Source organism: Fulmarus glacialis, unplaced genomic scaffold (genome assembly GCF_000690835.1).
Source record: "Fulmarus glacialis isolate BGI_N327 unplaced genomic scaffold, ASM69083v1 scaffold3802, whole genome shotgun sequence".
Classification (NCBI taxonomy): Eukaryota; Metazoa; Chordata; class Aves; order Procellariiformes; family Procellariidae; genus Fulmarus; species Fulmarus glacialis.
In genome coordinates this window covers 60,017-72,020 of record NW_009198346.1, presented here as the reverse complement: position 1 = coordinate 72,020, position 12,004 = coordinate 60,017, and the positions used below count along the sequence as shown (strand labels likewise).

The window sequence follows — 12,004 nt, the reverse complement described above, 5'->3', positions numbered from 1 at the left end:
GATAGCAAGCCCAAGCCCTTGCAGTCTGAGCATGCGTGCCGTCACCACCTTGTCACATTCCCAACTTCATCCTGGCCTTTAACACGCTGCAGCCTAATGAGTATGACGACACACGCAGGGCCCACAGAGTCTATGTTCCTGATTTCTAACTTCTTTTATTTCACTGAAGTGTAGCTGACATAGCGCATCATTCCAGGACAAGTTATGAGATTCTGCTTTGGAATAAAATCTGCAAGTTATAGAGTTATAGAATACTTCAACTCAAGGGGGCTTCCCGTGCTATTTTCCAGGAGGGACCCGGAGTTTGTCCCTTCAACCTCCCACCCGGCGACCCTGTTGTCTCACAACCAGCTCAGTTTGGAAACGCTGAACCTGTTTTAGGGATGGCACTCTGCAAAGAGATCCCCTGGCAAAGCAGCTTGATGATGCCTGTTTTGCACGGGAAATTCTGCTGACCCTGGTGTGTGCTCTGCAAGTAGATGAATATGGAGGACACAAAAAACCCAACAGGTGAGAACTGCTCCTTAAACAAACTTTTTCTTCTGTTTTCTCAATTTGGTCTGCTGTTTCCCTCAACGAGTAGGATCTCTTCAATCAAGCGTGGCTTCTCCCTAACCATACTTTGGCTAGGCAGGACATCTTCAAGAAATAATTGTTTTCATCTGCACTTAATAAAAATATTCCTATATAATAAAACAGCTGCTGCTTGAGCTTTACTCAAGAAAGTGGGAAGATGGAAGGGATTACTCTCCATCATTGAGCCATGTTAGAATACTACCAGTCTTTTGTTTCCCTCCCACAGCCTCACTATCACTTCTCCTCGAATTTGAATCAAAACACTCAATTTATTACATGTGCCTTGAGAGCCACAGAGCCTTAGTCATGGAGCACGACTCAATCGTGCTTTAGAAAATGAATATACATTTAGCATAGTGCACACACACACAGAGTAAGTCCGCAGTGTCTGTACCAAAGTACAGTTGTACAGCTTTTAGAGGCAGCCTCGAAAGGAGAAACGGGGGAAGAGAGAGAGGTCAATGTAAAGTGGAGCTGTCAGGTTTCGGTGATTTTTATACAGTGACTGGAAGAGAGTACCAGGGAGGGGGAATATTAAGACCTATTTTTGTATTCAGATTGAGCTTGACAAATGACAAAGTTCTTCATGGAAGTCTTCATGGAGAGGAATTTGTTTGCAGGTTGCATTATCCAGAGATAATGTACCAACAGAAGGTGAAATAAGAGTGCCTGAAAGGACAAACTGAAGAGGGATTATATATACACCGACAGCAGAGAGGTCACAAAAATCAAGAGCAGCAAGATTTTGGGAAAAATACCACAGATTTTGTTAAAAATTTTTTTTGTTAACAAACTGATTTTGTTAAAATCAGTTATATACTGCAGAAGCACTACAGATTAGCTTTGTCCAAGGAGCATCTTTTTTGGTATATACAAGGAAAATGACAGAAAACAAAAGAAAACAAGGTTCTCCCACTGAAAAATGCTAAAGGCTTCACGCAGTCTTCTTAGAGAGAAGATTTCTCATGCTATCAAATTTTTGGGGCCCAAATAAAATGTAAAAATCATCTGTTACTTGCATAATAGCATGCAGTTACTAGGAAGAAATAGGTGCACACTTAAGATGTACAACTTTTTTAGGTATCTGAAAAGCTATCTAAGCAGCTCATGTGTTTGAAGTTACAAATTTTCCCTCTCTAATTTCTCCATCACATCCTTATTTAGGTTTCAAGTGCCTTGGAGCAAAAATGGTGTCTTTTATTTCATGCAATGCTCTTAAAAAGACTTTATAATTACTGGTAAGTATAAATGTAAGTGCTGCTTTGATGACAGTGTTCTGAAAAATCACACGTGAAACTCTGAATCTCACCTTCTTTTAGGTAAGAAGGTTGAAGTTAAGCAGAAAATAGGAATAATTACCCAAGCTATATCACATGTTGATGTAGGAGTAAATGATTATGTTACTTCAGAAAAATAGTTATTGTCATCATATGCGCCGACTGAAACCAAGCAAGGGAAAAAATAGAATGTAAACGTCTTATATAAACATTACCACCCAATCCACCGGGTTTCATCATATAAAATAAAATCCTACTGTGCACACTTTTGAAAAGTGGTTTTCTCCAATATTAAAGCTGTTTGCTTGCCACACTCTGTCTGTATTCTGAGTTCCCACAATTTATGGTAGGAAATAAACACAGAATATTATCTGACTGATCTAATTTGACAAAGAAAGCCATTACCCTAAATGGAATGAGAGAGAGGAAAAGGTTAGCAGAAACATAACCACATTCACAACAAAAGTACATGGCTCAGTCTGTGGGATTTCCATTCCTGATTTTAACTATCAAAACCATAATTCTACTAGTTAATAGTATCAATGTCCTAGGGAACGCACCTACAATCACTATTCTAACAAACAATCAAAATATATAGGATTAATAATAATTACTATTATTATGAATGTATGAATATCAACTAAGTATGATGTAAACAAGTATCTGAGCTTTCAAAATAGCACCAACTTTGTACAGTATCTATAAGCACCAGACAGTTTTTTCCCCTATTAGCTAACAGTTAATGCCATTGTTAAAAAACATTAGCATCGTTCTTCTTCCTGCACAGTAAAATGGAGCATAACCACACAAATTTATACCATTTCTTGAATGCTAAGACAGACCCCAAATATTCAGTTTTCCTGAAAACAAATTAGGTGAATGATCTTATTTCTTTGCCCCAAAAGCTGCGTGTAGTCCTTCAAGATTCTCATTTCATTTATCAAACAGATGAAAAGATACGTACATAATTTTGGTCTTATGCGCCTATTATAAGTCACGAGAGTTATTTCTCCTCCAAGCTGGACGTTGCCATATGGAACTTCCTGCATCTTGATTATTGCTCTAAACGTGGGATTTTTATTTTAGAACACCTAAGTCTATCAATTGGTAAAAGCTGCCACCTACCGGTCAATAAAAATTATTTTACACCATCAAAGTAAAGAATTAAATCAATGCAGCAAACTGTACTGATGATACTTTGTAAAAAATCCTCCCCCACCTTTAAAAAAACAAAAAAGGCAAGAACAAATGGTCATAAGAAATAGTTTCAACGGCAAGGCTCATTTTAATCATCTGCTCTCATCCCCAGGGAACAAAAAGGCTGTAATTGCACAAACCTGCCAATAAAATCATCCTTTTTGCCAGCATCTTTGTCCCACACGGTAATATCAATAATTCCACCTCGTTCTTCATAGAGATGAAAGTCAAACTGCTCCCTCCACTGAGGATTCAAAGTTTTTGGCACAATCTGAAAGGAGAGCAAAAAGAAAGTCATATTGCATTGTGCAGGCAGACTTTCTTGAATTGTAAATTTGATCTTCAGAGGCTGTTCAGGAAGTTTTTTCTATTTGCAGTATGAGTATCTTAAGCAGTGAGAATTAAAAAACAGTAATTAGAGAAGACTACTGGCCAGTTCTCTCATGCCTCTCTGACACAACAGCAACCTCCAAAATCCTGCAACCTGTCACCTTCAAAAGCCTCCTGAACAAAGGATTTACCCTGGGAATGGATCGATTTTTCTGTAAAATAATTATGCCCTCTTGAGTGGCAGTTAGCTGCAAAGTTATGTGTCTGAGCTAAAGGAAAACAAAGCACCTGCAATGACAAGTAGATGGTGACTGTAAGTATTTAAACAGAAACAATTTTACCATGTCCTCTTTCCCCAGCTGCAGTAATACTGGGAGAAAGATGATACTATGGTTTACGTAGTTTATGGAATAATCTTTTTTTTCAAAACTGTATTTTACTTCCTTTTGTTTGCAACTCAGATTAAAGTAGATTTCTCAAACATTTTCAGTCCCGTTACTTCTGATAAAAGAAGTAACTTCAATGGACCTCAGTCCATGTACTTCTGACCACGCTCTGCAGAACAGAAAGCTTGCAGGTTTTTCTACCACAATGCAAAAGCAGTACTCACAGCAGCCACATCTGTCCTGCGCAAGAATGGAAATGCCTAGTACCTTCCCTATGAAGCGATTGCTGCTTTCTACACCCACCAGTTCCACTGGCTTGAAAAAATGGAAAAATCAGAGAGGATTAAAACACAGAAATGCTATGAAAATTTTTAAGTCACAAAAGCATGAAATTTGATTTCTTCTAATTTCAGATTAACAGGCCCTGAGGCGGGCTCAGAGGTCTGCAAACATGCCACCTAAATGCTCCTGGCCTCTTTCTCACTTTGCCCTTCGTCCGGCCGTGAAAACCACTGAGGCTGTCACGTCCATTGTAGGAGGAAGGTCATGTGTGTCACTGGCGGTCCCAGCATCTTCCACAAACAGCAATTTTCAAGCCAATAGGGATCAGGGAAATAAAAAATTTGGCAAGAAAGCCAAGCAAGTCTCCACAATCATCTCCTCCCTGATCAATCCTCTCTACCTGTTAAGCTCATACATATACAAAACTTTCATGAAACTTCCTGTAAGGACACAATGAGGAAAGTGAGAATATAAGCACGACATGGTTCGAGGATAAGACCGTGCAAAGGATCCAAGAGGCTATCGGCATCAAGCCAGAGAGGCACAAAGATGGTGTCTACTTGTCAGAACCACTCCACATCTCTCCCCTGCCACGAATGACCCGTAACAGGAAACAAAAGCCAACAGAGCCTGCATGGAAAATCGGGTGTGCCTCCCCTACATTCCTCAGTGCTACATTTTTCCCCATCTAGTATTATTTTTGTTTATAATGAAATAAAAAGAAGCATCTAAACAAAGCCTCAGGTGCTCTGACAGCCAATTAATAAAACAATAAATCTCCACCACTATTTAAATAGTCATGCAAGCCAAAAATCCACAAACAGGAACAAAACATTTCACACACAGCTCATGCGCGTTTTAGGTCATAGCTAAAATTACCTTGCTCTTGTACTTCTGATGCCCCAACCGGAACTTCACGTAAGGATCACTTAGTCCATTCGCATCCATCGCCTTAAGTTCACGACCTTCTATTAAGGTAACACTAACTATCCCTCTCCATAGCTGAGATTTTCTGTGCAGGTCTGAGAGACGTAAGCTCTGGGTCTGAAACTTTAGGGAAATAAAAACATAGATTTAGCTAAAACAATTCCAAAAATTTCCCCTGCATTTTAATGTACAATTTTATGTAACTATGAATGTAAAACAACCATCTTAAGCCATTTTGAAGTTATTTGACAGCACATATGTGAACTGTATTACAAATAATTACTTGGAGAGAAACAAAACAGTGACAAATATGCAGGTAATATCATATGCTGCTTTTGCAGAAGCAAGCAGAACAAATGCTACGTAAGGAAATGTTCAGAACAAAAAAAAGAAGTGTTTTTTCCTGCTTGACTTCCCCCTTTGCTGATAAAACTAACAACATTATGAATAAATGTTACAAGCTCTCTTATATTAGTAGCGTATGATGGAACGAACTTGAGCAAACAGTAAAATAAACATTAAAAAAAAAACAGCAAGAAAATGAAACTTCTGTTAAAATAATACAAACCCACCATGAGAAGCATGGACCAAGGAAAAATAAGTCAACAAACTCCCGTGCATGACAACTACCTCAGCCTCTAAACCTCTTTCCCAGAAACAGCAAGGAAAACTGAATTAAATACCAACACATTAGGTCAAGAGTTTCAAAACGAGATGCTGCAGAGCCTCTGCTCAGAACTGTGTGGAAATTTGTGGACTGTGAACCCTCAGCCACTGACTTTGGGGGTTGAAAGAAAATTCACACGCACCCACACGAACCAGATGGCCACAGCATTCCTCAGTGAACTCCACTGGGTCCGGGAGGCTATAAATTTGGTAACTTAAGATCAGCTCCAGCTTGCTCTGAGCTATAGAGGTACAAGGGACTCCAGAACTGGGAAATCACCTTTGCACGCCTGAGGTAGGCAAACACATCTCGGGTGCATCTGAGGAGCGAGGTTGCCAAAGGCTCTCCCTTTTATTCTTGTATTTGTTCAAGGTTACCTTATCTAAAATCAGAACACTAGACGGCTAAACAATATTCAAACTCACAAATTATTTTTTCTAGAAATAAAAAAAAACAAGTCTGCATGGATACTCAGCTGTAAATGTATCACAGAACCATAGAATCATTGAGGTTCGAAAAGACCTTTAAGATCATCGAGTCCAACCTAACACTGCCAAGTCCACCACTAAACCATGTCCCTAAATGGTCTTTTAAATACTTCCAGGGATGGTGACACTCCGGGGGGTGGTGCCTCCACCACTCCCCGGGGCAGCCTGTTCCAAGGCTTGACAACCCTTTTGGTGAAGAAATTTTTCCTAATGTCCAATCTAAACCTCCCCTGGCGCAACTTGAGGACGTTTCCTCTTGTCCTGTCACTCGTTACACATCAAATATATGTATTTTCTTTACTATGTAATGTAGTCTGAGCAACAAAAGGTTTATGGGCTCAGCAACCCACCTTAAAACAAAACTGTGTTGTGTGGTTGGCTTCATCACTCGCGTACCTCCAGTATCTCTGTTAGAGGTTTTCTACGCAAGTTTGATTTGAGTCTTTCAGAGGGTTATGCGAGTACTATGCAAGTACCCAGGGCAGGAATTTTACTTTATTACCGAGAGAAGACTATAGAAAGTTAATCACTGGATTATAATCTGCACTCACCAGGCTGCAGAGAGAAGTCTTATACATGAGGACTGGGGCCACCGGGGTTGAAGCAGATTTGAACAGCATGCTTTTAGCAGTATTTCAGATATTGTATTGCCCTGTATTTATATTTTCTAATGGTTATTCATACCCAGAAGTATTTTTACTCCCAAAATAATTCACTACACTTATTAAGGAATTCTCTTCCTGAAGTGGAGGATTTGACTGCAGAGAAACTTCTCACAAACTTACTATTTCTCTAAAGGCAAACAAGGAACCACAACTTCAGCTGAGAAGAGGAATAACCTTTAACTTAACCTGTGACATGAAGCAGCAGTGGGACACCAGAAACTCTACAAAAGTTAGGGCACAAGTGGGAAACTCAGTTGCCAGAAGAGATTTCATTTATAACATGAGACTATTATCAAACTTCATAAATTTTTTCTCGGCAGAAATACCCCTTCATTGGGGGTGTACAGTCAACACTGCCAAAGACTTGTCTTGTGAAGAAGAGGTAGTTTTTTTTTTTTTTCTTCCTGTTTCTTAGAAGGTTTAGAGCAAAAGAAAGACTGAATAGCAAATAACCAAAACTGACTCTGCCCTGAACATAAGATGATGAGAGATACAGAAAGAAGAAGAGATAAGGCACATTTAGGAAGATATTTCATACTGGAACAGACGCAGTGGTTAGTTGAGACTATTGGCAAAGAATACACAGTTGTTGGGTTTTTTTGAGTTGAGTGGGAATCCAAATGATTTCCAGGATAGTATCGTGGAAAATAAGCAGGAGTTTGCATTTACAACTCTTTTAAAGTAATGCTTAAGCATAACTGCATAGCGCTCTACTTCACTGATCGCAAATAAGACAGCGAATCATTTATAGAGTAACCTTGATCTAAATTCCGTATTTTCAACGGCTCTTAAACTAATTTGCTGCATTAGAGCAGCTGCTACCATATGAAACACGCTGATTTTTTATGACCAGTAGGGAGTTGCACCCACGGAGGTAATTTATATACAAGGTGGCAAGGCAAGATCTAAACGACCACGCACCAGAGCGTAAATTGACAGATGGGTCAGACAGGAGCTGACAGGAGTCAGGCAGAAACCCTGAGAACAAGAACGTTTTGCTGGGGAAAGCCCTTCTGGGTCGGAGCCAGGTCTCACAGCCTGTGACAGGCGAAGCGCCTCGCAGAGCCCCGTGGCATGCTGACTGCTCGTGAGGCTGCAGAGTCTACATCTCAATCTGCTGGAAGAAAAGCATCCGGCTGCTAAAAACCAAGTGGTGTGGGCTGGTTGTGCCTGTTTATTCCTCAAGGGAGGGAATTTGGACCTCGGCGGTGCTCTTTTCTCCCTGTCTTTATCGGTAACAGGCAGATCCGTGGAACAGCAAAAGGGAGACATACTGAAAGAGCCGGGGTACAGCTGGCTGGAGCGACAGCTCTTGAGATTTCCTGGACGCGAAAGGCACGGGCTGCGTGGTCTTCTCCAGCAAGAGTAACTTCCAACTGGTGGTGTTCTTGTTTCCAAGCCAGACTGAACAGCAACTGAACAGACATCTAAAACACACTTTCCTTCCAAGCAAAGTCATCCTTATCCTTATAAATTACAGATACTGACATAATCTCTAATTTCATATACTCTTTCTTGTACGAAGTAAAATAAATAAATGTGAATGCTTAGATTTCAAGTCAGATTTGTCAAAAAGCTAACAGATGGAAAAATGGGAAAATAAGACTGATTTCACATGTTAGAGATCTTCCCTTATGAAGTTAATTTCACAGTGTGAGACAGGTACATCACTCGTTTTTAGGTATCTAAGCAACCTTAAGTAATCCAGCCCACAGTGGGTTAGCTACAAAGTCAGAAGGGAAACCGTGAAACACAGAAATGAGCACGGATCTGTCCAAGTCTCTCCTACGAAGGAGTGTTTCTCAAGACTAATTCTTAGATAACTGATTTCCCTCAGAAAGCAGGTAATGCATTTTGCATTCTGGCTTCCCTCTTCTGCCACAAACAGACAAAACCATGAAGAAACTGTATTGCTTTTAATTTATCTGGGACTAGGTGGAAAGTTATATATTTCATAATATTCCGTATGAAACTGGCCATACTGCCTATATAATGACACAATTTGGAAAGAAGCAAGGTCAAGATCTCAGGCCATAACTAACCGTCATTAAAATGGGATTATTATTCATATTCTTGTGCATTTATAAGCAGGCATGCAGACTCCCACCTGCCATGTTCTAAACCAAAAACAAAAGGGGGAAAAAAAGAAAAAAGAAAAAAAGAAGTTGCAGCCTGCATACTGTGAAGCTTTCTCTCCCTCTTTTCCCAAAAGGAAATTAAAATTAGACTTCTGAAAAGGAGTCTTCCACGTCAAAGCTGCCTGCAAAAGAAAACCTCACAACTTTTCATATCCATACACTGCTTTAATGCTTCTACTATAAACGGTAAGCAAAACTAACATTTTCTTACGTGACCAAATCAGCTTTTATTGTGTTCCACCTATTCTGTCTAAATGTGGGATAGCGAAAGGGCTAGGGATGACAACAGCAGAAAATCTTCTGATAAAGAAACAGAACTGTATCCTCTATTAGATATGATTAATAGCCAAATACAATGGCAGAGCTGAAAGATGATCTTACATCATGGCTTAATATTCTGTATACGGTCACATATTACTGGTTAACATTACGGGGTGGCAAACCGGCTAGGCTTAGCCAGGATCTGGGAGTTGTTCCCAGGTTTATAAGACCATGTTCTTGGTGAGTGTATTAATTGCCACAACTTTATTGTTACTTTCTTCAAAGGAAGAGAAGCCTTAGTAAGTACTTTTGAAAATCCCGTAAGTATTTATCTTTGGGTATCTATGTGACCTTTGAAACTCTACCCCATAATGAGTTGGAGAAACCTCACAATCTGTCCTCTCCCACTCCCAGCCTGACCTCACCTTTTTATTGATCAGCCCTCACGCCCTGCAAAGCATCACCTCTCTCGCTTGGATGTGCTTGTGCCCGTGCAAACAGACTCTGCTTTTACCAAATCTCCTCCTTGTTACACACATCACTAGGACACACTCCTCCTCCTCCTCCTCTGTGTCCCTGAACACAAAATCTATTGTTCAAGAACAATTCAACAATAGGCAGAAGTAGAACAGTGTGCCTACTACAAAGTTGGGGTTTTTTTGAAGTTTTAAAAAGCAAAGAAATAATGCAGCCGCATGTCCTGCAAACGCATCTCTACCCAAAGAATTACTTTGGTTTGGAAGCTTTAAATAAAATACCAATCAAGAAAATAATGAAAGAATGTTGGAAAGAATGATAGTCATCTTCACTGCTGAACAGAGCGCAGATGTACAAATACAGCAGAGTGAATCAAAGCCAGGATTTTAAATGACGGTTTCAAACTCAAGTAAACAGAATTCTTCTCCCCAAATTTCTAGGATGCTTGCATGGCTTGGATAAAAGATGTAAAATAAAGATTGAGAATGACAATAGATACAGCTGCTACTTCTACATACCTTGTCCACACAATGAAAAAATCAAGGAACAGTCATATACAAAACGGGATATACAAGGGACTGTCATATGCACTCACAATGCTTTTCCCCTATTAGAAACTACACAAAGTGTAACACCTTGCAGAAGTCATCCACACCTAGACACTGAGCTACAAAAATGCCTTCAATGGGATCACGATGATTCCTTTTTCATGTTTGCTTGTTGTGCTAAGCCAGTTTTATAAATGGACTAATACCGATAATTACTGCAATATGAAAGAACATTTACTGTAACTTATTATCAACTATATTTTACATTTTAGGATATTTTAATTCTAGGTAAAGCTAATCAAAATTTATGTAGTCAAGAAATTTACACTGCCCTATACCCTGTGTGTTTTCAATATGACTGCCATATTAAATCTGGTTTAGGATGCTCTAACAACTCGATATTGTCACTGTAGTAGCAATCTTGTGGTGACACTACAGTATTTGTAATAAAAGCTGATACTTTTGCAGCATTTCATGCATATTTGTGGTTTGCTAAATCCAACAATTGTGCATTCTACTTAGGTGCACTTGCTGGAGCCAGCTCAGGTGTAATATGATGAAGGCTGTGACTCTGTTAAGCGCTCACCATGACTTGCATTTTCTAGAAAAGGGTGGAAATATTTATACAAGACAACGGTGTGCCGGCAGGAGTTGTCAGAGCGGCTGTGTCAGCACAATCCTAACCTTCACCCTTGTCTTCCTCCCAGCAACCCCTCTTGGAAACTGTGGTTGCAATATGTGGAAGTCAGCGGGTCTCCCGATGATCCCGTTATTGCCCAGGATGACCAGTGTCACCACGGTCCTAACACTGACGTGAACATGACACACAGAAGGACAGTGGCCACCGAGACTTGATGGAAACTCCCTGTGCTTTCGGAATTGCGGGCATGAACCCAGAAAACCCACACCGAAATGCTATTCTGCTGTTCTGATTGTTAACCGTATCAGCTGTTACGACTCACATACAAGCAATGCAAATACAAGCCTCACCAAATATTTGCATAATTTTTATAACCAGATGTCTAGCAGACCGGTGTATCTATTCCGACGTTTTTTTACTTCTATTCCATTATTTAGTAGCTTTCCATCAAGCACTATTTACAGCTGATGAACTGACATTTAGAACCCCATGGCTTATAAAAGCAAGTATTTTCTTAATCTTAAAATATTCTTCTTAAGAACCCAAACCCAATAATTCTACCTTCTATTCTGAAATTCCACAGAGTTTTGGTTGAAAGATTCTGGTTGAAAGACTGAACTGATTGCAAATTCCTTCAATTAAGAAATATCACACAAAACTCTGCTTCTGCTTGTCTTTGCAATCCTTAGACCATGATTTGCTATTTCCAATTTTATGCTCTACTCAAGAGGCATCTCCTTCCAGTGGAAAAGCATTTGTTTCAATTTTAAAACAGCAAAAAATGCTTTATAAGGCTTTTGATATTAGGAAAAGGCAAACCACGAGTCACATAAACGAAGTATTTTGAGTTGGGCATAAAAGCACCAGTTAATAAGGCCATAGCTTTTGGTACTTTAGTTTGTGCAACTGGAACACACATATTTTTAGAAAAGCTTCTAAAATAAATTTTAAAAACAGTCAGCAGTTAGGAGCTGAAAGCCTTACATTTTGCAATTCATTTTTGTTTAAAACATTCATATTTGAAAATTGTATTTTTCCTTTTAAAAGTATATGCAAAAATTTCTAAAGCTGAATTAAAGCAAAAATATTTATCTAAATGCAAATTAAAAATCACTTTAATTCACTTGCTTTAGGCAGTAAATACA

At 39.4% G+C, this 12,004-nt stretch overlaps 1 protein-coding gene across 1 annotated transcript in view; it reads right to left on the bottom strand.

Annotated features, from left to right (window-relative positions):
* The window catches only part of MCTP1 (multiple C2 domains, transmembrane 1), a 174,301-nt gene that overhangs the window by 124,348 nt on the left and 37,949 nt on the right, over positions 1 to 12,004 (bottom strand). The window contains exons 5-6 of the mRNA XM_009572845.1: positions 4,928 to 5,098; positions 3,191 to 3,321 (exon numbers count right to left, since the gene is read on the bottom strand). Of these exons, the coding sequence (XP_009571140.1) occupies positions 3,191 to 3,321; positions 4,928 to 5,098 (302 nt within the window). The remainder of the gene's footprint in view (positions 1 to 3,190; positions 3,322 to 4,927; positions 5,099 to 12,004) is intronic.